Source organism: Leopardus geoffroyi, chromosome E2, assembly GCF_018350155.1.
Source record: "Leopardus geoffroyi isolate Oge1 chromosome E2, O.geoffroyi_Oge1_pat1.0, whole genome shotgun sequence".
Lineage (NCBI taxonomy): Eukaryota > Metazoa > Chordata > Mammalia > Carnivora > Felidae > Leopardus > Leopardus geoffroyi.
Genome location: NC_059335.1, coordinates 14,699,988 through 14,726,343, shown reverse-complemented (window position 1 = coordinate 14,726,343; position 26,356 = coordinate 14,699,988). Strand labels below are relative to the sequence as shown.

Here is a 26,356-nt window from a genome sequence, read left to right as displayed (position 1 = left end):
GTCATTCCCTGCCTCTTCAGGGCTTGGCACACCACACTATTAAATTCAAACACGAATTCCCGGTTGGAAGTGCCGTCCAGAAGGGGAGTAACCATCCTTCCTCTTTGACCCTCCCAAGATGTCGACTCCATGCTCTACATTGAGCCGGATCTGCCACTTTCAAGATGGCGTCCTGGAAGTGCGTCGCCGGGGACTAGCCCCGGAAATCTCGCGTTAAGCGAGGTCGACGCGTAGGTTCTCGCGAGAGGGCACATCAGTCCCAGCCAGGCGTCGTGTGAACAGCTGCTGGTACCGAAGGTTGAGGTGGAACCGGAGCGGTGAGGGGTGGGTAGGACGCCGTGGTGGCAGGACCGGGGGTCGCCGGGGCATAGGGAGGCTTTAGAGACCGGATTCCGGGACACGGAAGGTGTAGCAGATAGCTTAAGGGGTAGCCTTTCGGGTTCACCCTTGCCAGAACCAGGCTGCCGGAAGTGCGCTGAGGGTTTTTTTTTTTTTTCTCTCTCCGGGAACCGGCGGGGAAACCGAGGCAGGGGTGGGGCTGCTGTTTGGGGACGCACTGAGGCCGTCTTTTCCTGCAAGAGCAGAAGATGTCGGACAGTGAGGACAGCAACTTCTCCGAGGAGGAGGACAGCGAGCGCAGCAGTGACGGCGAGGAGGCCGAGGTGTGTGGCTGGGACGTTGTGGGGAGGCATTGAGCCTGGGGACAGGACCGGGACAGAAAGGCCCCTGTGGGAGCTCGGAGGGTATCAGAACGAGCTCTGGCCTCTGGGAGCCTCCAGATTGTTGGTAGTGACAGAGAGGTAGGCAAGCCTAAGTCAAGCAGAAGGACAGGTGCGAGAGGCCAGGGATGCTCCAAATACAGTGAAATAACATGTGATGTGTTTAATTTTTTAAATGTTTATTCATTTTTAAGAGAGAGAGCGAGCATGAGCTAGGGAGGGGCAGAAAGAGGGAGACATACAATCTGAAGCAGGCGCAGGCTCCGGGCTGTCAGCACAGAGCCTGACGCGGGGCTCAAACTCATGAACCATCGGATCATGACATGCGCTGAAATCAGAGGCTTAACCGACTGAGCAAACCAGGAGCCCCACAGGTGATGTGTTTAAAGGACCTGGCATGTAGGAAGCACCCACTGTTAGCTTTTATTTTGGAGTATGCACGGTCATTTCAGAAATATATTTTTAGTAGTGCCTACTGTGTACTAGGCACACTTTTTTGCCCTTGGGCTGCACTAGTAAAACATTTTGAAAGTCTTTGCCCCTGTGAACATAAACAAACGTGACTGATGTGTGTATCATTTAGTAAAGCAGAAAGTACTTTGGAGAAGAGCAGGGAAGGGGAATAGGGAGCCTTGGGTCAGTTTTAAATAGGGTGAGCCTGAGAGAGTGATATTTGAAAAAAGACGTGTTGGAGGTGAGAAAGTGAGTCATGTGTGGAAGAAAAGTGTTCCAGTAAGGGGGGAACAGCAAGTGCCAAGTTGGGAGCATGTCTGTGTGTTCAAAAAGTAACAAGGAGTCAAATTTGGCTGGATCAGGGTGAGCGCCACAAGAAAGTGACGGGAGCCAGATCATATAGGATCTTGAAGCCTCTGGTGAGGAATTTGTCCTGATTGAGTGCGACAGAGCCTTGAGGTTTTGAGCAAAGAAGGGATGTGATCTAATGCTTTAAAAGGATCACTGTTTCAGGAATCAAATAAACATTTCCTGGGACATAACTGACTTTAAATAGTCTCCTTTTAGCTATTTTCCTTGTCTGTTTATTTCTAACTTATTTATTGAGCAAATGAATGTTTGAGCATCTACAACTTTGTTCCAGGTTCTTCCTAGGTGTTGGAGAGAATAGAACAAGGCAAATTTTTGCTTTCAGGGAGTTTACACTTAGTAGGCAACAGTTACAAACTAACAGAGATGACTGGATGATTATAGATGTCTCCTTTAACCTACAGAAACATAGATCAGTTTTTCTAAAGGTAGTTGCCAACACTTGCAAGGGCGATTTCATGTAAAAATCATGATTTTTTTGGGGCGCCTGGGTGGCGCAGTCGGTTGAGCGTCCGACTTCAGCCAGGTCACGATCTCGCGGTCCATGAGTTCGAGCCCCGCGTCGGGCTCTGGGCTGATGGCTCAGAGCCTGGAGCCTGTTTCCGATTCTGTGTCTCCCTCTCTCTCTGCCCCTCCCCCGTTCATGCTCTGTCTCTCTCTGTCCCAAAAATAAATAAACGTTGAAAAAAAAAATTTTTTTTTTAATCATGATTTTTCTGCTTTTCTGGGAAAATTAGAGGAGCCAGCAAGCAGCTCTTTGCTCAAGAAATGGCAGCCTGCTTTAAAATGGGGAATTTTCTCCAATTCCTGGGATATATCAGTTGCCATTTATCATGATGCCTGCCTTGTGGCAGAAGATTTAGGTAAAAGGAAGTTTTCCTTTACTTGTGTCCTAGGAAACATCAGGTAGATGGAGAGTGCCACGGGTTTCCTTTGAGCTGCCCCATTTATTTTTGTTCTCTGCTTGCCCTCGGTAGGCATTTGATTGTCAATCCTTGTGCCCTGTGGGGAGTCCTCAGCTTCCAGTGAAGAGTTGGAAGAGTCAGGAAGGCATGGTGGGGGTGAGGCAAGTGGGAGGATGCTAGGAAGGGTTTTTGCTTCGAGCAGCAGTACTGGGTTCTTGGTCTCCCTGACTCATGGCTTCAAGGCACTTTGCTTGTGGTTAAAGCCTGGTGGTAATGAGGCCAGGATCCCTGGGTCCTTTTCCTGGCTGGGACATCTGGTTTGCTCTGTGCAAATCTCACTTCCCCAACACCACACCAGGCTCTTGACTCACCTGCTCACTTGTCTCCCGTCACTAGATGAGGCAGGAGGACAGTGAGAGGCCAGCTAGAGATAGGACTAGATAGGCTTTTTGGATAGTCAAAGGTTAGCATGGTCCTTGAAGGACCAGGTCCCGTGGTTAGAAGGTTGGGATGGCAGATGATGAGCCACTGTTGGGGGAATCAGCGGTTTCCCCATTCTCAGCCACAGTAACCTGCCCATTCATTCATTCATTCAGCAAGTGTTCCTATCAGGCTGGGATCACAGGCTCTTTCATGGAGCTCTCTGTCCTGGAGGGGAGATAGTTTTATAAACCAGCGGTTACTTCAGGGGATGCTGAGGACAGACAGTGTAAGAGCACGTTCCGGCCCCAAGATAACACAAATAGTAATGGGAGCTCTTTTCCTCAGGGATCAGGGAGCCAGGTTTGGAAAGAAGGCTTTGCTGGGACTGAGCCAGGGGAATGAAGACAGGGTTCCTTGAAATCAGGCTACTCAGAGTAGTTTGAGTTGTTAAAAGGCGGGACATTGTGGATGAGTCAGGAGTATGTACTAAACAAATGTTTAAGTTGTCTTCTGTTCCCATCCCTGAACTGGGTAATGTTGGGGACCCAGCAATGCCTGAGATAGCCTGAGAGAGCTCACAGTGGTCGGGGCTGTGATGGAGGAAGCTCAGAAGATGTGCCTGACTTTGCTGGGGTAAGGGGTAGGCATGACTTCCTAGAAGGGGGAGTATTTTGATTGAAGTATGAGTGAGAGGCAAAAGAACGTTTTTTTGTTTTTTTGCAGAGGACCAGCACAGATGATACTAGCACTGAGAGAGCATGGAACGAGTGGTTCAGTGTGGCTGGGACCTAGCACTTGGGAGGGGGAGCCCGAAGAGGCAGGATAAGAAGGAGAGGCAGTAGCAGAGTGTGTGCTTCTAGTCTAAGCTGTTAAGCAGCTGGTTCTTTACCTGGGGGCAGTGGGGAGCCCTGGCCCTGTTTTAAGCAGGGGACCAAATGATCAGTTTCATATTTTAGATCATAATTTTTTAATGTTTTTATTTATTTTTGAGAGGTGGGGAGGGGCAGAGAGAGAGGGAGACACAGAATCCGAAGCAGGCTCCAGGCTCTGAGCTGTCAGCACAGAGCCCGACACGGGGCTCAAACTTGTGAACCGTGCGATCATGACCTGAGCCAAAGTCAGACGCTTAACCAACTGAGCCACCCAGGCGCCCCTGTTTTGCTTTTATCTTTATGGTTACTTTTTACTTGTAACAAGCTAACTTTAAAAATGTTTTTGTTTCTGAAATATTCCAAAGTTTGGAAAAGTTTCTTTGTTAAGTTAAATAAAAACATGAGTGAATTTAAAATACCAGATAAACAGGTTGAACTGATGTGAACTTGGCAAGAAGACGTGTAGTTAGTGCGGAAAAGATTGAAGTTTGGGGAACACTGTTTTGTCTGGGTCATTTCCTTTTGTGACTGGTTTGGAGGCTAAGAGACCAGAAAGGAGGCTGGGCAAGGGGCTAGGTTTTAGAGGGCAGTGATCTGGCCTAGGCTAGGGCTGTAGGGATGGGGGAGAAGGGACAGCTTGGAGGGACAATGTTCCAAAAGCAGAAATGTCAGGAGTTTGGTGCCCGATGAGAGCTAGAGGGAGCCAGCACAGGTCTAGGGGAAGACGTTGAGGTCGGTGTGGGGCACGGTGGGCGTGAAGGGTTCAGAAGACATCTAAGGGAGGCATCTGTGGAGGCTGCTGATATATGGGGGGCCTCTAGTTCTGGAAGAAAGTGGGGAGCTGGAGACAGATGAGGTATCACCTGCAGAGACAGGAACTGGGACTGGAAGGTAAAGTGGCCCAGTGGGAGAGTGTATGCAGGGAGAAGCAGAGCGGGCCCCTGACTGAACCCTGGGGACTGAAGCCAGCACTTGAGGGGTGAGAGAGGAAGAGGGGCCTGCAGAGGGCCAGCCAGAGAAGTTGGAGAAAAGCTGGGAGAATGTGATGTGACAGATGTCAAGGGAAGAGCATTTCTTTAGGGAGGGAGTAGGCAGTGGTGTGAAGTGTCTCGTACGTAACAACTGAAGATTGTCCTCGGAATTAGCAACAAGAGGCAGGCAATGACCTTGGGGAGCAGTGTAGACTGGAACCGGAGATCTAGGAATCATAGTCACAGAGATGCCCACCAGCTGAGGGAGTGGATGAGGCGGCCTGGGGAGTTGTAGAGTGGAAAGAGACGAGGGCCAAGGACCGACCTCATGGAGCTAAAACATTTACGGGCCAGGTGGAGGCTAGCAAGGAGGTCTAGTGGAGCAGGGAGTCTGGGTCAGCTCCCAGGTATTGGTTGACTGGGTGGCAGTGCTGTCACTGAGGTAGGATGGCTCCCAGAGAGGCTGGGGTGGAAGGGAGGGTATGCAGAGCAGAGGGGCTTATGACTAGCCAGCCAGAACTAAGGTCAGATTTGGGGTTGGGGAGCTTGGTAACTGGATTTTGGGGTACAGAACCCTGGTGCCCCAGCCTTTTGTAACCCTGCAGGTAGAAGAAGAGCGGCGGAGTGTAGCAGGCAGCGAGAAGGAGGAAGAGCCTGAGGAAGAAGAGGAGGAGGAAGAGGAGGAAGAATATGATGAGGAAGAGGAAGAGGAAGATGATGATAGGCCTCCCAAGAAACCCCGCCATGGCGGCTTCATTCTGGACGAGGCTGGTATGTCACAGGGCTGGCAGGTGCTGAGCGTTGGCCGGACTTGTACCTTCGGTTCTATTTCTTGAGTGAGTTTTTCCAAAAGGTTTTTCTTTTGGTAAATGTCAAACACACACGGTAGTAGGATAGTGTATGGAACCTCCATGTCCCGTCACCTCGTGTCAACACTTAACACCTTAGTACCGATCGTTTTGCTTCTTCCTCATCATTCCTGCCCACTATTGGATGATGTGGCAAATCCCAAATACATGATTTTACCCCCAAGTATTTCTTTATATATTCCCCAAACATCAATCCTTTTAAAACAGTCACAGTAGTATTATCATCCTTTAAAAAACTGAAGTCCGTGCTTCTCGTGGGAAGCTGAGACGACCTCGATGTAGGCAGGACAGGGTGGTGGAGGCCAATAGGCCTGGGTCCCTTGTGGCCTGGCTCTGCTCTCTTCTCCATGTGGCCCTGGGTGAGTTGCTGTTTGGTTTCTCAAAGAAAGTTTCCTGAGCAACGTATGGCACGTAAGTGTTCATGCTGTCATCGTCCTCATCCTTGAAATACCCGTTTGTTTCCCAATGGCTGCATAGTATTTTTTCCATAATCTGTTTTATGTAACCAATCTCTTGTTGGACATTGGAGTTTGCGTTTTTCATTATTACAAGCAGCACTGCTGGGAACACTCTCATACGTGTTTAGACTCATAGACACAAGGTATTGCCTAGACCAGGGGTTCTTAACCTTTTTTGTGCTGTGGCTTCTTTGGTGTCTGGTGAAGTCTGTGGGCCCCTTCTTAGAATTGTGTTCTGAAATGCTTAAGGAAAAAATACATAGGATTCCAGAGAGAACAATTATACTGAAATATGGTACGTAAATACTCAAAGAACATGTGTGTTTCGTTAGGAATGCGCTGAAATAACAAGATTTAGTGGAGGGTCTGATAAGAATCTAATTTTGAAGTAGCAATGAGTGCAAATGATATTTTGAGATATCTTCAGCTGTATAACGTGCCATGAAAATATCAGAGTTCACTGCTAACATTGCCGTGATTTGTTTCCATTGTTCGTAATTGATGTAAATACTAAATTTCAGTTAGAGATTAGTGAAAATGAAGATGTAATATTTTTAAGTTTTTTTTTATTTTGGGGGAGAGAGAGAAAGAAGGATGAGTGGGGGAGGGCAGAGAGAGGGGGACAGAGGATCCAAAGTGGGCTCTGAGCTATCAGCACAGAGCCTGACGTGGGGCTCAAACTCATGAACCGTGAGATCATGACCTGAGCCAAAGTTGGACGCTTAACCAACTGAGCCACCCAGGTGCCCCGAAGATGTGGTATTTTATCTGACGTGGACCCTGAAGATTTTTTACGTGGCAAATCCGTATGGGTCATATTACTGGGCAAAGGGAATGTATATGATTTGAAAGCCTTTTGATGTCTGTGGCCGAATACTGGCCCCTGAAAAGATCATACCAGATACTCCCTCCAGCCATACTCAACAGTGCCTGTTCCCCACGTGCATGTAAGGGAGAGCTACTTGGAATGCCATCCTCCCTTTCTTAGGACCCTCTTACCTGAGGGAAAACCAGGGAGCAGAAGGGCAGGAAATGCTCAGAACACTCCTGTTCTTGGAGAGCTTTGGCCCTTTTCCTAACAGCTGAGGGAAGCGAGTTCTTTCTTAGAGAAAAGATCTTAGGTAGCAGAAGTGCCCAGATCAAGAGAATGGATAACATGCCGTGTGACATGGACGTGGACTGCTGGGGACAGCCATGTGTTTTCTGGGGTGTCATTGGGCACTGCCTGTGGGAAGGCTATGTGGCAGGGCCCATTGATACTTAACATGCAGGGACCCTTTGATCCAGCAGTTCTTTTTTAGGAGTTCGTCTGCCAGTTAAACTCGAATAGGTGCGTAAAGATATGAGGCCAAAGATAGTTGCTGCAGTCCTGTTTGCAGTTGTAAGTGTTCGGTGATCTAAATGTCCGTTGATGGTAATAGCCTGGTAAAATGAGTTATGAGGCAGATAGTCGGATAATAGTAAATGAAGCATGCGCTGCTATGAAAGAGTTCCAAGGTAATATCATTGCTTAGAAAAAGCGGAAGGTACAGAACAGTGTGCTAAAAAGTTGCATTGGGAAAAAAAAAAAAAAATGGGGCAGGTAGTGGGGGGGGTTATATGCATTTCTTCTTTAAGTACAGATTATTTCTAGACAAGAAACTGGTCATAGAGTTGCCTTTGGTAAAGGGGACTGAGCTAGGGTTAGAAATGGGAGGGAGACTTACCTGTACCCATACATCCTCTGAACACTTTGCATTTTTCATCACGTACAGATACCACTTTTCAGTTTTTAGTGTAACATTGGCTACATACAAAAGAGGATGTGTAATGTAGTGAAGAGATTAGGTGCATGGACCCTGAAGCCAGATTGTTTCTCAGGTACTAGCTGAGAGTCTGGGCCAGTGAAGTCACCTCTCTGGGACTCAGAGCCCTCACTGTAAAATCAGAACGGTGGTGTTACCTCCTTCAGGGTCACCAGGAGAATTAATGAGGAATCTGTGGCAAGAACTCACAACAGAGCAGGGCATACAGTACACTCGGTAAGCAATAGTGTTATAAACCGAAGGGAACAATAAACAAAACCAACAGATCACGAATTGTGTCTTTAATGGGGCTCTGGCTGTCTCGGTTGGTTGAGCGTCCGACTTCAGCTTAGTTCGTGATCTCGCTGTTCACGAGTTGGGGCCCCACATCCGGCTCTGTGCTGACAGCTCAGGGCCTGGAGCCTGCTTTGGATTCCGTGTCTCCCTCTCTCTCTGCCCCTCCCCTGCTCATGCTGTGTGTGTCTCTCTCAAAAATAAATAAATGTTAAAAAAAATTTTTTTAAACTATATATTGGTTTTGATAGTTTGGAGGGAACTTTTCTGCTTGCTTAATTTGATCTGATTTTTTTTTCTTTTGAGAGAGAGAGTGTGTGAACGTGTGCGAGTGAGTACGAGGGAAGGGCAAAGAGAGGGAGAGAAAATCCCATCATAGAGCCTGACACGGGGCTCGATCCCACGAACTGTGAGATCATGACCTAAGCCAAAATCAAGAGTTGGATGCTTAACCGACTGAGCCACCCAGCACCCCATCTGATTTTTTTTTTAAGTTTATTTTTTATTTTTACGCCCAGCATGGGGATTGAACTCATGACTCCAAGATCAGGAGTTACGTGTTCTACTCAGTGAGCCAGCCAGGCGCCCCTGATCTGATTTTTGAAATGGGCTCCTGGATGGGGTTAGGGGAGGGATGGCTTTTAGAGCCAGGTGGCAGCAAAGCTGCAACGGAGACTCGATCCTGCGGCTTGGAGCAGCTCCAGGGCAGCAGGTGAGAGCCTCACCTGTCTAGCCCTGAGTCCTGATCTGCAGGGTGGATATTCGTAGTGCCTGTCCCCCCCAGAGATGTTTCCTGGGAACCACTGTCGCGAAGTCACCTTTGCTGCAGCTGCCTCCCTGACCACGTGGCTTTCTTGTTGCAGATGTGGACGATGAGTATGAGGATGAGGACCAGTGGGAGGACGGAGCAGAGGACATTTTAGAGAAAGGTGTGTGTGGGCCCCACCTCTGCAAGCCCACTTTGGGGTCTTGGGTCTTGAGAGCCCATCCCCAACCCCCATGCCCTGCACCACCCCAACTCCCACCCTCCTCACCTCGCTTCTTTCTGTCGTTGCCAGAGAGACCAGCTCTGTACCCTTTTCCTTTTAGGCCCATGAGTTGGGGGGTGGGGGTTGTGGGTGGTGGGTGTTGTGGGAAGAGGACTCTGGGGTCCCAGGGCCCCCGTGAATCCCTTATGGGGGTTGTAGGGTGGGTGGGCTCTGTCCCAAGATAACCCCCCACTTCCTGGGCCAGTGCCCCCACTTCCCTGTTATTTTCCGTTTTGTGCGCCTCATACATTTCGGCTTCTCCCCCAACCACCTGGTGCCTGGCCTTTACTTTTGATTTTCAACCTTCCTGTGTCCCTCCCTTCCCCTTCCCCCAACCCATTGGTTGATTTCGCTGCTATAATTTGGCTCATACTTTGTCTGCCCTCGCCCACCACCACCACCACCACCACCACCACCACCACCTCCTCTTCCTCCAAGTAGAAGAGATTGAAGGTAAGAATCTGAAAACTGTGATTTCCCGACCTTCCTCCCATATCCTGACATCTCCTTCCTGCCCACAGTACCCTCCTTCCACCCCTGACCCCTGTCTGGCCCTGGGGGCTCTGACTCATATAGGGTCCAGAGTTCAGGGGGTTTTGAGGCCAGGTATCCAGCCGTCGGCCTGGGGAAGCGTGTGTGTTTATGTATGCGTGTGAGCGTTGTGGCAGCAGGGATAAGTGGTGGGGGGTGGAGTTCAGGGCATACCTAACGGCTGTGAGATGGGGAACGGCTGGATGTCCCCACCTGTTGGACCCTGTCCCCAAGTCTTCTTCATGAGAAGCAAGATGCTGAGCAGGACAGAGTAGAGGGTGAGGGTTGGGGGTTCCTCAGTGAGGTATCTCCTGCCCCAGGGCCCAGCTCCGGCCCTCTCAGCCCCCATCACTTCCTCCACGCCCTTGCCCTTCACCTCCCCTTACTTACCCCATCTGCTCATTTTTTCGCAGCCTCCAACATCGATAATGTCGTCCTGGACGAAGACCGTTCTGGGGCTCGCCGCCTACAAAACCTCTGGAGGTAAGCAGCGGGGGGTGGGGGTGGGTGAAAGGGTGAGACTGGCTTCCAGGGGGGGACTTGGGAGCAAGTCAGCCCACCCTCCTCTCCACAGCCTTTCATTCATGTTTACTTTCCCCTTCACACCCCAGGGACCAGCGAGAGGAAGAACTGGGCGAGTACTACATGAAGAAATATGCCAAGTCGTCTGTGGGAGAGACGTAAGGGCATGGGGTGGGGGCAGGTGGTCCCTTCTCGGAAAGGGTCAGGCTTCTGACAGAGCATCACCCCTCCTTCCCAATTGCTGTCCTCTCTCCAGGGTGTATGGAGGATCTGATGAGCTCTCTGATGACATCACTCAGCAGCAGCTGCTTCCGGGAGTCAAGTAAGGGGGTTGGGATGGACGGGCTGAGATGGGGGAATCTTGTATTGGGGTGATGTGCCTATGCAGACACCGAGTGGTGGATAGTGGGAACAGGTGGCATGTTGGCGCTTGCCCTCTTCTGCTTCTGGAAGGAGGGATGGAGGAGGAGAGGGTGTGGAGGGAGAGCAAGAAAGATGGGTGTGGGGATTCAGGTCTTTCGTGATGAGGCCATTTCCCTGAAGGGTTTCCTTTTCTTGTCCTATCTAGGGATCCAAATCTGTGGACTGTCAAATGTAAGGTGTGTGCTCCAGGATGCAGGGGAATGGGGGAAATGACCTTGTCAGGGAGAGCTCCCAGCTTTCTGTCCTGGGTCTCCTTGGCACATCAGTCTCTTAGTCCTGTCTCTGCTTCTTCATCCCCCGGCCCCTGGCCCCTCCTCACTCCTCCGTCACTTAATTCACTGTCTCCCACCTTTGTCTTTCTTACCATCCATTCCTCTTTCTCTGTATCTGTCCATCTTTTTTGTTCCTCTCTCTCTTCCATTTTATCTTTCTTGCCGGATTACTCTGCATTGCTCTTGTCTTCTGTCCCCTTATCTGTGTCCGTCCCTCACCTTGTCATCTCCATCTGAAGTCTGTCTCTCTTCCAGATTGGGGAGGAACGGGCCACGGCCATTTCCTTGATGCGCAAGTTCATTGCCTACCAGTTCACAGACACGGTAAGTCAGATAGGCAGGCACCTGGGAAATGAGATACAGAGCAAAAGCCCAGAGGGAGGGACAGTATAGGTTCAAGGGTACCAGGTGCTCCTTACGGTCAACAGCATTGTCCGTTACATGAGCTGCTTTAGCTAGAAAACAACCACTCCCTGGATTGAAGCATTCTGTGCCTGACAGAGGTATTGTCTTTGTTCTTTCTGCATTCCTGACAGGGTTCAGCAGCCCCCTGTAGCCCTCCAGAAGTCAGCCTTTAGCTTCCTTTTTTGTTTGTTTTAAACATCTTTTTTTTTTTTTTTTTTTGATAATGTTTATTGGGGGGGGGGGAGGGGAAGTGGGGGAGGGGCCCAGAGAGAGAAAGAGACATAGAATCTGAAGCAGGCTCCAGGCTCTGAGCTGTCAGCACAGAGCCTGAAGCAGGGCTTGAACTCACAGACCATGTGATCATGACCTGAGTGGAAGTTGGACGCTTAACCGACTGAGCCACCCAGGCACCCCAGCCTTTAGCTTCCTGAATCTTTTCTGCCTGAGTGAGTTTTGCCTGTTCACCAGCCCTGTTGGGCAGCTGTTCCCCTTTTACTGTTTGGGAGGAGTCCTGGGATAGGACAGTGTGGCTGAGTGTGTCAGGGGACAGGCCTGTCAGGGGGAGAATTCCTTCCTTCCCTCTTCCGTGCAGTTTTCACACATCTGCTGAACTCTTCTGTGGTCAGGTCTCTGCACTGGGAGATGCTGAGGATACAGCAGTGACTATGCCAGGGCTGGTCCTGTCCCTTCAGGGCTCACTCACAACACACAAAGCATGAAGGTGCTGCTCTAAGTTCACAGATCTTTCTTGGGGCACCTGGGTAGGCTCAGTGGGTTAAGCGGCTTACTTCTGCTCAGGTCATGATCTCACATTTCGTGAGATTGAGCCCCACGTCAGGATCTGTGCTGACAGCTCAGAGCCTGGAGCCCGCTTCCGATTCTGCATCTCCTCTCTCTGATCCTCCTCCCCATTTGTCTCTCTTAAAAATAAACATTAAGTTCACAGATATTTCTTTGGACAGCTGGAGTTTGAATCCTGTCCCTGCTGCTTCCTACCTCTCTGACCTTGTTCAGGCTGCTTCCCCTTTCTGGGTGCCTTGCTTGCTCCTCAGCATTGCTAGGATTAAATAGCTTTGGACATGTCCAGCTTTCATCTGGGACTTGGCCTGCAGCTTGTGTTCAGTAAATATAGTTATTGTCAGAGGCATAATTGTCAGTTTTGGAACAAGGGCAAACCCAATGAAGGGTACGCTCAAAATTCATGAAACATGGGGCTACGGCTAACTCTGTGCTAGCCGGTAATGTTCTTACTTAATATAGTCCGTGTCAGGCTGAGTACATTGCTTGTACCTGCTGAAGCAGTGGGTGTATGTCAGCGGGCCCAAGTGGACAGCTGGATTTGCAAATCATTTCAAGTGTACTCAGACCTCAGTCATGTGTCCTGGGCAAAATTCTGGTGATCACTTGAGTTATGACTGATTATTATTTTTAATGACCAGAATAGTACATGTGTATTGTAGAAGCCCAAATCTCCGTCCCTAAGTCCCATTTTTCAGAAGGAATTCTTGTTGGTTTATGTCTTTCCAGATCATCGTCTGCACGTTGAAAACTTTGCCCTGTTTTTAAAACAAAATGGTGTTAGGCCGTGCATGTGTTATTCTGCAGTGACCTTTTTGCCAAGACCTTAATTATCTTTCCATGCTCAGTAAATACAAGATTGTTTCCATTTTTTGGTATCGCAGACAATGCTGAAATAAATGAGTAGTTTTTTTTTTTAACTGAGATATAACTCACATAACATAAAATTCAAGGTCATGGTGTATGATCCTTCTGATAGGTTGCTGGATCCAGTTCTATTTAATTGGAGATACTGTACCTGCATCTGTGTTCATAAGCGATATTGAACTGTAGTTTCTTAAAGATGTCTTTTTAGTGTCAGGTTAGTGAGGTGCCTGGGTGGTTCAGTCGGTTAAGCATCAATTCAGGTCTTGATTTCAGGGTTGTGAGTTCAAGGCCCATGTTGGGCTCCGTGCTGGGTGTAAGGTGTTGGGTAGAATTCACCAGTGAGACTGTCTAGTCCTGACACTGTGTGTGTGTATGTGGGGGGGGGGGCAGGGGCGGGTATTTTTCCATTACTAATTCAATATCTTCTTGTAGGTCTGTTCAGATGTTGTATTTCTTTTTGAGTCAGTTTTGGTAGTTTCTGTTTTTCTTCGGGAAACGTTCATTTCTTTGAGGTGATCTTATCTGTCGGTGTGCACTTATTTGTAGTATTGTTTTGTAACCCTGTAAGATTGGTAGCAATGTCCTTTCTCTTTGAGTCTTTAGCAACTTGAGTCTTTTGTCTTTTTCTGGGTCAGTCTGGCTGTAGGTTTGTCAAATTTGTTAATCTTTTCAAAGAACGAGCTTTTGTTTTGATGGACTTCTCTATTCTCCCTCTTTTACTTGTTTCCATTCTGATCTTTATTATTTCTTTCCTTCTGCTTGTTTTGTGTGTAGTTTTCTTTCCTTTTCTAGTTTCTTCTGTCGGGTTTTGCCTCGTGTACCTTGAGGTTCTGTTGTTACATTCATATATGTCTGTAATTCTGACATCTTGAATGATTGACCCTTTTAGCATTCTAGGATGCCCTTGTTTGTCTCCAGTGACAGGTTTTGTCTTAAAGCGCGTTCTGTTTGCTTTTAGTGTAATTGTTCCATTTCTCTTCACTCTTGTTGCTTTTTACACATAGTGCGTGTTGGCTACCTGTCTGTGTCACTACATAGAGATTCATTCCTTTTTAAGCAGTACACTATATTTCACAGAACATTTGTGACACAACAAATCCCTTTTGGGGGCATTTAAAAATTTGCAGTCTTGTTTGTTTGCTGTAATCAATAACCCTGCAGTGGACATCCTTATCCCTGGGGTCGTCGCACACACTGTGGGATGAATTCCTAGAAGAGAGAGCACTGTAGTGGCGGCCATTACCATTAGTAGCAGTCGCGTCTCACTGTTTCCCTCTGCCGGCGTGGCCCCACAGCCCCTGCAGATTAAGTCGGTGGTGGCACCAGAGCACGTGAAGGGCTACATCTACGTGGAGGCCTATAAGCAGACGCACGTGAAGCAGGCCATCGAGGGCGTGGGCAACCTGCGGCTTGGCTACTGGAACCAGCAGATGGTGCCCATCAAGGAAATGACAGATGTGCTCAAAGTCGTAAAGGAGGTGGCCAACCTGAAGCCGAAGTCCTGGGTCCGCCTCAAGAGGGGCATCTATAAGGACGACATCGCCCAGGTGCCGGGGGTGGGGATATGGCAGGGCGGCTGAGGGGCCAGGGCCTGTGTTCACGCCCCTGCTCCCCTGTTCTGTCCTCCTCCCTTTTCCTTTTGTCATTCCCAGCCCTTTCCTAGTGCAGAGGGCAGATTAGGTGATGCAGAGCCTAGATTTTGTTGGACGCACACATCCAGGGGAATGGATGACCATCTCCTGTGAGAGTTCAAAACACACTGAGTAAAGATCTGAAGGCGGTGAGCAAGGGGGCTTTGTGGAAATCTTGGGGAAGAGTGTTGCAGCGGAAGGAACAGCATGTGAACAGGGCTGCCCTGGCTGAAGCAGAGTGTGTGAGGGTGAGAGTGGCCGGGAGTGGGCTCAGGGAGGGGACTGCACCTGTGGCCTGTCGTAAGGCTTTGGCTTCTTCCGGAGTGAGGTGGAGGGACACGGTGTGATGTGGATTTTAATAGGATTACTCTGGGAGCTTCATCGAGGATAGACTCCTCGTTCTCAAGCGGGGACAGTGTGGTCCCTTTTCTTGGTTCTGTCAACTGAGGGGGGAGTTGCTCTAGCATCTAGTGGATAGAGGCCGGGGATGCTGGTAGCACCCTACAGTGTAGGGGACAGCCCCCCACAACAAAGAAGGACCTGGCTGCCAAACCCCAGACTGGACCAGATGGGGCTACAGAGACCAGCGAGGGGACTGTGTCACCATAGTCCTGGGTTGCCCAGGGTTGTAGGAGAGAGGAGGGGGACGAGGTCAGGGGGGACGAGGGGTTTAGAAGGCAGAGCCCATGGGAGTTGCTAACACACCGAAGATGGGCAGAAGAGTAGGGAGGGAGTCCAGAACAATTCCCAGGTCGTGTGCCAGACCAGAAGGAATGATGGAGTGGGAGAAGGCTGGCAGGGAGCAGGTATAGGGGGGTGACTAAGGTTAGTTGTGGTTGCACTAGGTTTGAGGGGCCTTTTAGACATCCGAGGAGAGATGGACAGTCTGCTTCGGGGTTGAGGGGAAACAGGACAGAGAGAACTTGGGGGATTGTCATCAGTGTGCTTTCTTTCCCATCACCCCCTGTCCCTGCTGTCTCCATGCCCTTCCTGTGTCTGGGGTCAGAGAGGGAGGGCCAGGGCCCTCCTGACCACCCCCATCTCCTCAGGTGGATTATGTGGAGCCCAGCCAAAACACCATCTCCTTGAAGATGATCCCACGCATCGACTATGACCGCATCAAGGCCCGTATGAGCTTGGTACGAGGGGGCACGCCGCTGCTCATGGGTGGGCGGATGCCTGATCCTTGCGGGTGGCTGGGCCCTCCTCCTTCACCCTTCCCACCCGTGCCACCTTTCCTCCACAGAAAGACTGGTTTGCCAAAAGGAAGAAGTTTAAGCGACCTCCACAGAGGCTGTTTGATGCCGAGAAGATCAGGTGCATGTCCTTGGGGACCAGCTGGGCTGGGTCCCCACAGCTGTGACGTAGAGTGCGTTCTGCAGGTTCCCCCCATAGGAGTGGGTCCCCCGACCCATCCATGGTCTACTTTATGAGTGGTTAGCCTGCCAGCAGTGCCTCAGCCAAGTTACTTAACATCCCTGGACCTCTGTTTCCTGTGCTGTAAAGAACAACACTTGCCTGCTGGGACTGTAGGGAGAATCAAATGACTTAGTAAGCGTGTGGACCCAGAATAGCACTTGACTCCTAGTAAGTGTGATTAGTGGTATCACACGCTGAAATGGGAGTTCTCGACATGTCAGGCCTTACAAGGTCTCTTTCACTGATCTTCTGGTGCCTGGGCACCTGAGGTGGGTGCACAGAGCCCTTCCCATTAGGATGTGTCCCTCGCCCTCCCCAGCTGGAGGGAGCTCTGGAGCTCTGCCCAGTGACCCCAGCATTTCAGGGCTAGCCAGAGGGCTTCTGATGCGAAAGGCAGGAGAGGAGGGGGAGAAACAAGAGGTGCAGTGACCCTTTGCCACTGGTCCTGTCCTGGAACCCACTGTGAGCCGCCAGCCCGTTTTCAGTTCTGTTAAAGGGGGATTACAGAACTCCTTTTGAGCTGCATCCCAGGACTTGGCTAATACTTGACATGCCTAGATTGGACCCACTTATCCCACTGCTGTCCACTTGACTGGACCTCCTTTTACTGAGTGCCCTGACCCGGCCTGTAGAGCTTGTTTGGGCCTCCACCAAACTCAGCACTTGAGTGAGAAGAGGATTGAGTGAGTGGCAGGGGGAGCTCAGCTTGCTCCCCTATGCTCCCTTTTTGGGAGTGGGGTGGGCTTTCCCTCCTCTCTCTAGAAGCGTGGGCAGGGACAGAGTGTCCTCCTGCCCCACAGGCAGGGCCAGTAGAGTTAAGGCACGGGTTTGGGAGTCCCACCACCCCCCACATTTGAGTCCTGACTCAGACCACTCTCCCTGGGAGATGTGCCCTATGTGAGTCTCACTCCCTCACTTCGCTAGGAAACATAGGTCACGTTAGTGATGTCCTAGGCTTTGGGGAGGACTTGTGGAGGTGTGTGGCCAGGCCAGGTGCAGACCGGGGCTCCGTGCATGTGAAGGTTTGGCGTGGTTCAATACTTTGTCCAGCTAGTGTTCACCGAGCGCCTCCGGGGTGTGAGATGCACGCTGCTCTAGGGGACATAGCAGTGAGTGAAAAACTGCTCTTTGGGAGTTGCCATTGGTCAGGGAGACGGATCAAACGGTGGCTCATTTTCAGAGGGCGATGTGGGCCGTGGTGAACAATAAAGCAGGGGAGAGAGCAGCAGAGTGCAGGGAGGAGCCTTTCAGCTTGGGATGGGTTGCTCGGCCAGCAGGGCGCGGCGGAACGGGACGGGTCAGTCGTCCTGTGATCCTCTTCCCCCCTCACCAGCAGAGGAGCCTGAGATTCACTGAGACTCTCTTCTTCACCCCCCTTCTAATCTTCTCTTTCCCCCCAAAATCCCAGGTCCCTGGGCGGCGATGTTGCCTCTGATGGTGACTTCCTCATCTTCGAGGGGAACCGTTACAGCCGGAAGGGCTTTCTGTTCAAGAGCTTTGCCATGTCTGCTGTGGTGAGGGTCCTGGAGGGCCTCTTGCTTATGACGGTGGGGAGCAGGGAGGCCAAGCTTTCTCTCCCTCCTTCAGTCCAGGCCCCAGAGTGGTGGGTTATCTGGATCTGTGCTGGATTGCCTTCCAAGTCAGGAGTATCCCCAGGGCAGTCACTCTACCTCTCCAGCCCGTTCAGCTGGGCTGTGACACTGACCTTTCTCCTCTCTCCTTGTCTCAGATCACGGAGGGTGTGAAGCCCACACTCTCTGAGCTGGAGAAGTTTGAGGACCAGCCGGAGGGCATTGACCTTGAGGTGGTGACTGAGAGCACAGGTATTTGGTCCCTGTCAGTAACTCAGGCCAAAGAAGAGGGGGTGGCTCTTGGCAGGCAGCTCCCAAGTCAGCCCTGCATCTGTCCCTGTAGGGAAGGAGCGGGAACACAACTTCCAGCCTGGGGACAATGTGGAGGTGTGTGAGGGCGAGCTCATCAACCTGCAGGGCAAGATCCTCAGCGTGGATGGCAACAAGATCACCATCATGCCCAAGCACGAGGACCTCAAGGTGGGTACCGTACTGCCCATACCTGTGGATAATCTAAGATGCCTGCCTGGTTTTCGTTTGCTTTAAGGGCGTGTACGTCTGTCCAAGGGTTTGTCCAGGCTACCATGATGTGTCTGGGGTGAGGCTGTCTCCAGCTAGGCCTGAGGAAGAGTGTCTAGTCTGGCATTCTACGTCTTGGGGACAGGCTTTGTGTGTGTGGAGTAAAGGGGTATCCTGACTAATACCTTGAGTCTGAGGTCAGCTGTCTCCAGGGCAGGTGGCCTAAAGAATCTGTGGTTGGGTGGTGTGAGCCTGGGTGGGTTTTGGCAGGAGTCTTTTCTGAGGACATGAGTGGCTTCTGGAGATGGGGAAGCAGGTGGGTTGTGGTGGCTTCCCTTCCCCTGCTCAGTGTCCCCACACCCAATCCCCAGGACATGTTGGAGTTCCCGGCCCAGGAACTTCGGAAGTACTTTAAGATGGGGGACCACGTGAAGGTGATTGCTGGCCGATTTGAGGGTGACACAGGCCTCATTGTGCGAGTGGAGGAGAACTTTGTTATTCTGTTCTCTGACCTCACCATGCATGAGGTAGGTGGTGGGGGGGAGGGGGGGAGGGGTGGAGCACGCCAGAACAGAGACCCAGGCCGATGAGCCACCAGGACCCTGCTTCACCTGTTTTCCATTTCCCACAGCTGAAGGTGCTCCCCCGGGACCTGCAGCTCTGCTCAGAGACGGCATCGGGTGTGGATGTGGGGGGCCAGCATGAATGGGGGGAGCTGGTGCAGCTAGACCCCCAGACCGTGGGTGTCATTGTGCGGCTGGAGCGGGAGACCTTCCAGGTGTGTGTGTGGCGGGGCTTCCGTGTAGGGGTCTTCCTCTCCCTCGAGCTCCTCATCCTGGGAGGTGGCTAAGAACCCAGACTGCTCTGGGTGGCAGATCTGGCTCTGTGAGCCATGTTTGGCTGTGTGGTGTTGGACAAGTGACCTATTGTTTACCCTTTCTGTGCCTATTTTGTATCCTCTAAAATGGAGATAATGGTAGCATCTACTTTAATAATTGTGATTGAAGCCCTGAAATCGTATATGTAGACCCAGGTGCTTGCTCAGGGGCTGGGTGCTGCGGGTGCCCTCCTCGCCTTCACCCCTACCTGGCGATGGGAGAGTCAGAGCCTAATGCTTAGGACCCTGGACTCTGGAATTATATCTTGGCCCTGTTATTCCATGCTGTGTGACCCTGGGCTAGTGACTTGTCCTCTCTGGGCCTGAGATTCCCTTTGTGTAAAATGGGAATCATGACAGCATTCATCTCAGAGGGAAGTTTTGAGGCTTCAGTGAAATCTTGTGTGAAGAATTTAGCATGGAGCCTGGCACAGAGTGATGGGTAGACATCAGCTGTTATGTTAATATCTACTCTACCCATTCCTCAGGTTCCTCAGTCAGGATGGAGTCTCCTCCTGAAGGGTGTTTTGGAATGATTGGGAGCATTTTTGTTTGATCCAGTGCCTACAGGGTGGTGCCCTGAGACTGCGTGCCCCGGGGCTGGGGAGTCTAGACTTCCTGCAGAGCTTGGGACAACCTCCCACAAGGAAGGATCGTCCCACTTTAGGAAGGTCCTGCTCCACGTCACCCCTTTCTACTCTCACCCCTCAACATCCCTCCCCTCCCTCCATAGGTACTGAACATGTATGGGAAGGTGGTGACTGTCAGGCACCAGGCTGTGACCCGGAAGAAGGACAACCGCTTTGCCGTGGCCCTGGACTCAGAACAGAATAACATCCACGTGAAAGACATCGTGAAGGTCATTGACGGCCCCCACTCAGTGAGTATAAGCTCCTGCCCATCGGCCACGCCTGAAATTGCTGGGGTGCGGCATGGCCACAAGAGTGATCATCCTTTCCTCATCCAGGGCCGGGAGGGCGAAATTCGCCATCTCTTCCGCAGCTTCGCCTTCCTGCATTGCAAGAAACTGGTGGAGAATGGGGGCATGTTTGTCTGCAAGACCCGCCACCTCGTCCTGGCAGGGGGCTCGAAGGTGAGGTGGGTGTGGTGGCGCCCTGGCTCAGCTCCCCAGCCTTCCCTGGCCCTGGGAGCGGCAACAGTGGGCTTGTGGAGGATTAGGATGGCAGATGTCAGTGTCGGGTCCTTGGCAGAGTTTATTGGGATTCAGAGCTTTTCACCAGATCATTCATCCACTTGGTTTTATTGTGCACCTGTTGGGTCTCTGACACTGGAGATACAACAGCGAGCAAGATGCAAATTTCTGTCCTAGAGCTGCTAGAAGACAGACAGATAAATACGTACGTACACAGTACAGTGTGAAGTGACACTATGAAGAAAAGTAAAACAGGACTGGGAAATAGAGAATAATGGGAGCTGCTGATTTAGATGGAGAAGGTTAAGGAAAGGTTTCCTTGAGGTGACACTTGAGCAGAGACCTGAATGAAGGAACGCAGAGCTATGTGACTAGCTCAAGGGAACAGCAGACGCAGAGGTCCTAGGACTTGTAGGAAAGCTGTATAGAACCACGTATCAGAAGGGAAATCGGGCCCAGGATCTGGGTAGCTGGGACCAGGAGGTGATTTCCTTATGGTCCTGAAGGTGGGGGTGATGAATTCTCCCAGCTATGCAGGGTTATAAAGTCCTGGCCAGGGGAGGACCAGGCCTCTTGATTGACAGGCCCACAGTGGCGTTGGGGAGACAGTGTTCTCAAAGGGAAATGGAGGCATTGTCACCAGAAGGAGAGAGGGATAGCTGCTAGGCCAGTTCAGGCAGGAACTGTTCCCAAACGGAGGCAGGCAGTGACATGGGGGCCAGGAGCCGGCCCTCCAGGCCCTGCCTGCTGATTGACTTCCTGTCCCTTTCCTAGCCCCGAGATGTGACCAACTTCACAGTGGGTGGCTTTGCCCCTATGAGTCCCCGGATCAGCAGCCCCATGCACCCCAGCGCTGGAGGTGAGGGGAAGTTGGGTGGGGATGTGTCTGGGGGATGGAGGAGGGAGGTTATTCAGCCCATACTTCCTGAGTGCCTGCTCGGCTGGCCTGGCCCTGATGGGGCTCTGAGCCCATGAAGACCAGGACCCTCCCCCGTCACTGCTCCTGGTGGCAGCCCGCAGTGGTCACAGCTGTGCCCGAGCTCTGGTGCAGGCCACCCAGAGGAAGCTTCTAAACCAGTGTGGGTGTGTGGGGGAGTCAAGCAGGTGAAGAAGGGGCTTGAGGTTGCTCTGTCTGTGGACGCAGCATGTGAGGGGAGGGCATGGCCCGGGGGACTGGTGATCTTCTCCTTTCTCCCCAGGTCAGCGTGGTGGCTTTGGCAGCCCTGGTGGCGGCAGCGGCGGCATGAGCAGGGGCCGAGGGCGGAGAGACAACGAACTCATAGGCCAGACTGTGCGCATCTCCCAAGGGCCCTACAAAGGTGAGCTTTGAGGCCATTTGGAGGCCTGGGGAGGGGCATGGTAGAGAACCCTACCCAGCCTGACCTCCTGCCTCCTCACCAGGCTACATCGGTGTGGTGAAGGATGCCACGGAGTCCACGGCCCGCGTGGAGCTGCACTCCACCTGCCAGACCATCTCTGTGGACCGTCAGCGGCTCACTACGGTGTACGGGCTGGACCGGGGCAGGAGGGGGGTTGTTGGGTGGTGAGAGGGTCCTTCTCACCCATCTAGTTCTCTGTGTCCACAGGGGCTCACGGCGCCCAGGTGGCATGACCTCAACCTATGGGCGGACACCCATGTATGGCTCCCAGACGCCCATGTATGGCTCTGGCTCCCGCACACCCATGTATGGCTCTCAGACACCTCTCCAGGATGGTGAGTGTGCCCAGGGGACAGGGATGAGGGGCGATGTGGGGGAGCTGCAGATAGGACAGAGCTGACAGACACACCTCTCCTACTCTCCCATTTCAGGCAGCCGTACCCCGCATTACGGTTCCCAGACACCCTTGCATGACGGCAGCCGCACTCCTGCTCAGAGTGGTGCTTGGGACCCCAACAACCCTAACACGCCATCACGGTGAGAACTGGGGTGGAGGACAGGGTTCCTTGAGTCTGCATGTATGGGTGGTTATGCTGGGTGTCTGCGGGATAGAGGGGTCTGTGTGGCCCTCCCTGAATTCTCTGCTCCTAGCCCCAGGCTGGTCATGTGCCAAGGGCAGGTGGGGCTGGGCTGGCTATAAAATGGTCTCTCCAGTCCCCACCATAGTAGGCTGTGGTTAAGACCTGGGCTTGGAGAGGCGCTTGGGTGACTCAAGTCAGTTCGGCATCTGATAGTTGATTTCAGTTCAGGTCATGATCTCACAGTTGTGAAATTGAGCCCTGAGTCAGGCTCAGTGGGGAACCTGCTTGGGATTCTCTCTCTTTCCCTCCCTGCTCCCATGTGTGTGTGTGTGGGGGTGGGGGGGGGGGAAGGGGAGCGGCGCACGCATGCACGCTCTCTCAAGATAAACTTTAAAAAAAAAAAAAGACAAGACCTAGGCTCAGAGACAGATTTTTGTGACCTAGGTCATATGACAAGTGTGTGACCTTGGGCAGGCAGCCTCATTTCTGCCTCCCAGTCTCAACTGTGAAATGGAGGTCTCTGATGGGGCTGTTGTGAGGTGTTCAGTGTAGCTCGGGAAGCATTTGTTACGTTGTTGTGATTACCACAGAGTTGTTCTTTTTTTTTTTTAATTTTTTTTTTTTAACGTTTATTTATTTTTGAGACAGAGAGAGACAGAGCATGAACGGGGGAGGGTCAGAGAGAGGGAGACACAGAATCGGAAACAGGCTCCAGGCTCTGAGCTGTCAGCACAGAGCCCGACGCGGGGCTCGAACTCACGGACCGTGAGATCATGACCTGAGCCGAAGTCGGCCGCTTAACCGACTGAGCCACCCAGGCGCCCCTACCACAGAGTTGTTCTTAACAGACTTCTCTGTCCAACAGGGCTGAGGAAGAGTACGAGTATGCTTTCGACGACGAGCCCACCCCGTCCCCACAGGCCTATGGGGGCACCCCCAATCCCCAGACACCTGGCTATCCTGATCCCTCATCCCCACAGGTCAACCCGCAGTACAACCCACAGACGCCAGGGACGCCAGCCATGTGAGTCCACTGTGGCCAGCCCTGATCAACCCTTGCCCAGACCTTCTCCACTGCCACTACCTTCTCCTCTTCTCCATCATCCCCAGCAAGTGCTCCTTTCTGTCTTTGACTCTGCAGGTACAACACAGACCAGTTCTCCCCCTACGCCGCCCCCTCCCCACAAGGCTCCTACCAGCCCAGCCCCAGCCCCCAAAGCTACCACCAGGTGGCGCCAAGCCCAGCGGGCTACCAGAACACCCACTCTCCAGCCAGCTACCACCCCACACCCTCCCCCATGGCCTATCAGGTATTGGTGAGCTTGCATGCCCTTGAGGGCGGTGGGCTAGAATGGGCCTTGGGTCTATAGGGACAGCCAAGCTTGATGACGTGTTTCCAACAACACTCTCTTTCACTTACAGGCCAGCCCCAGCCCGAGTCCTGTTGGCTACAGTCCGATGACACCTGGAGCCCCCTCCCCTGGTGGCTATAACCCGCACACACCAGGCTCAGGAATTGAGCAGAACTCTAGCGACTGGGTAACCACTGACATCCAGGTGAAGGTGCGGGACACCTACCTGGATACACAGGTGGTGGGGCAGACAGGAGTCATCCGCAGCGTCACGGTAAGTGGAGCCCAGGCTCGTGGGTGGGCAGGCATCCTCTCCTTTGGGGTCCCCAGTCTCTCTGTTGTTACTGGTTTTTTTCTTTTTAACCATCTAACCACATTTTCCAGTGCCTGTTTGTACCCGGAAAAGCAGGTACAGAAGGTGTGGCCTGTAGGCTCCACAAGGCGGGGGTTTCTGCCTGTCCTGTGCATGGCTGGGGCCCCTGGCCTGGAGCAGTGACTGGTACCCAGGAGCTGGTTACATTTTAATATACTCCTCTGAGATCAGTTCAGTGACATGGACTGAGCGCTCCTCTGTGCCAGGCTTCAGCTTAGTGCCGGGCACCACTACCCTTAGTGCTCCCCCTGCTCCAGCATTACCAGCCTCTCTGTTCTTCACGGTCACCAAGTTCCCTCCAGCCTCTGGACCTTTGCTCATCGCTTACCTTTTTCTAGGATTCTCTTCCTTCCATCCTTTGTCTAGTAAACTGCTATTCATCCTTCAGGGAAACACCTAAGCTGTCTCAGATCTGTCTCTTGTAAGCCCATGTAACTTTTTTTCATGTTACCTACCTGGTGCCTAAAAGCTTAAAGTTTATTCTGGTGTGATCCTTTGATTACTAAGCCTGTATTTCCTTCCTAAGTAGCCCTAGTCCCTAGATGAAGGACCAGCACCTTGTTGGCCTTCTAGTAAACATTACTTGAAAATACCAGAGACCAAAACAGCTCCCGGCCCTGCCTTCACAGATCTCGCATTCTAGTGAGGGAGGCAGACATGTCCCCAGACAGGAACAGCCTGAGTGGCCAGAGCTGGGGTACAGGAAGTCCCAAGGGCAAGAGGAGCTCTGGGAACCTAGAGGAGGCATCTTACTCAACTTTGGAGGAGGGTTCAGGGGGGTGCTTCCTGGAGAAGGAGGTATCTGCACCAAGTTCTGAAGAATGAATAGGAGTAAGCCAAGAGAAATGGTTGGGGAAAGGGTTAAGTGTGTTCCAGAAAGAGGGGACTTGCAAAGGCCTGGGGGTGAGGAAAAGGCTGGCACATCTGGGGAGATGAAGTATGTTCATTGTGGCTGGAACACAAAGAGCCAGGGGGGAAGGTGAGTGACAAGGCAAGAGAAGTGGCTGGGCCGCCTAGGGAACTTGGACTATGGCCTAAGGAATCTGAGCAGGCAGGGCGGTGGTGGCATCAGGTCTGTGGTTTGGGATTAATTCAGTACGTTGCTCTAGCAGGGATGGATTAAGGTGGGGAGACTGGGGGCTGGGAGCCTAGGGGAGGTCAGGCTTCACTATGAGGCTGTAGGGAAGAGAGGAGAGGGGGAGGTGGCAGAGACTCTCGGGAGGCCAGTGAACACACCTCCGAGCTGGAGATTTTCAGTGAAAGAGCTGGCCAACCTGAGGTCAGAGCTCTGGCCGGGGCCTGGGGGCTGTGGGGCCATCCCTCAGATCTGGGCAGGTCTAGGAGGAGGAGCAAGTGTGAGAAAGATGATGAGGCCCACTTGGGACATGAGGGGTCAGGTGTCTGAGCAGCGGTCTCTCTTTTGGCCTAAGTTGGCTTCATTCTAATGTTTCCCATGCTGATCTGATCACCCTGCCCCCACACACCACAGGCCCAGGAACTAGGCCCAGCTTTTGGCCTTTCCTGCCCCTGTGTCACCTTGGGAAGGTGATTTTTTAGAATGAGCCCTGAGCCTATAGTCCTTGAATGCGGGCATCAGTCCTATATTGGAAACAGGCCAGGCTGACCAGGCTGTCCCTACCCACAGGGCGGCATGTGCTCTGTGTACCTGAAGGACAGTGAGAAGGTTGTCAGCATCTCCAGTGAGCACCTGGAGCCCATCACCCCCACCAAGAACAACAAGGTAAGGGGGGGCCAAGGGGACGTGGGAGCCTTGGGCTGCTGACACAGACCCTGACCCTGTGCGCCCCCCCGCCCAGGTGAAGGTGATCCTGGGTGAGGATCGGGAAGCCACAGGCGTCCTGTTGAGCATCGATGGTGAGGATGGCATCGTCCGCATGGATCTTGATGAGCAGCTCAAGATCCTCAACCTCCGCTTCCTGGGGAAGCTCCTGGAGGCCTAAGGAACGCAGGGCGGGTGGACTGTGGCAGATATCTGGCAGATGGAGAGTGTCCTCTTTCCTTCTCCGGCCCTTGGCTCTGACAGGTCTGGGGCAGGTTTGGGGCCTGGACCAGGGCTAATCTGATTGTTCAGGATTTCCTTTATTTTCCTTTCTGGGTTCCTATTTCCCTCCCTGATGTTCATGGGAATCAGAGTAGAGTCTGGGGGAGGGTCCCCACCTTCTTGTACCCTCCCTTCCCCAGCTTGCTTTTGTGTTACGGTCTTTCAATAAAAAGCTGTTTGGTCAAAAGTGTGTGCATCTGTGTTTTCTAAGCTGGGGTCATTTGCAGACCCCACCTACTTCCTGGGCAAATAACTGGATGATACCTAAGCCTCCAATTCCCCATCTGGAAAATGATGCTGTCTATTCCAGACGGAGGGTTCTCGGGATGAATGTATGAGAAGACACGAGATTATTAGAGCCTGCCACGTGATTAGTCACGTCGTACTGTTGCTCGAGTTATGTGAAGTGAAAATCTGTAAACCGCCTGGAAAACCTAAATTCCTCCTGTGGTGCGGGATACAGCTGTTGATGGTCC

General features: G+C 52.0%; 1 protein-coding gene across 5 annotated transcripts; it reads left to right on the top strand.

The window, feature by feature from the left end:
* The first annotated feature begins 189 nt into the window (after window positions 1–189).
* SUPT5H (SPT5 homolog, DSIF elongation factor subunit) lies at window positions 190–26,067 on the top strand. Of its 5 annotated transcripts, none has more exons than XM_045442363.1 (30): window positions 190–324; window positions 585–662; window positions 5,318–5,483; window positions 8,981–9,046; window positions 9,587–9,598; window positions 10,090–10,159; window positions 10,288–10,356; window positions 10,455–10,520; window positions 10,767–10,797; window positions 11,149–11,217; window positions 14,259–14,510; window positions 15,644–15,733; window positions 15,841–15,911; window positions 17,422–17,527; window positions 17,743–17,836; window positions 17,928–18,064; window positions 18,475–18,630; window positions 18,735–18,881; window positions 19,714–19,860; window positions 19,948–20,073; window positions 20,908–20,992; window positions 21,333–21,452; window positions 21,535–21,637; window positions 21,720–21,847; window positions 21,944–22,049; window positions 22,959–23,117; window positions 23,235–23,403; window positions 23,516–23,719; window positions 25,464–25,559; window positions 25,636–26,067. In XM_045442363.1, exons 2-30 carry the CDS (start codon window positions 588–590, stop codon window positions 25,777–25,779), a joined length of 3,264 nt encoding a protein of 1,087 aa, XP_045298319.1. In that variant the 5' UTR covers window positions 190–324; window positions 585–587; the 3' UTR covers window positions 25,780–26,067. The 5 variants fall into 5 exon arrangements, with proteins under 5 accessions (XP_045298319.1, XP_045298316.1, XP_045298320.1 ...); XM_045442360.1 differs by having other exon boundaries at window positions 17,904–18,064; XM_045442361.1 differs by having other exon boundaries at window positions 198–317; window positions 17,904–18,064.
* Window positions 26,068–26,356: the final 289 nt, after the last annotated feature.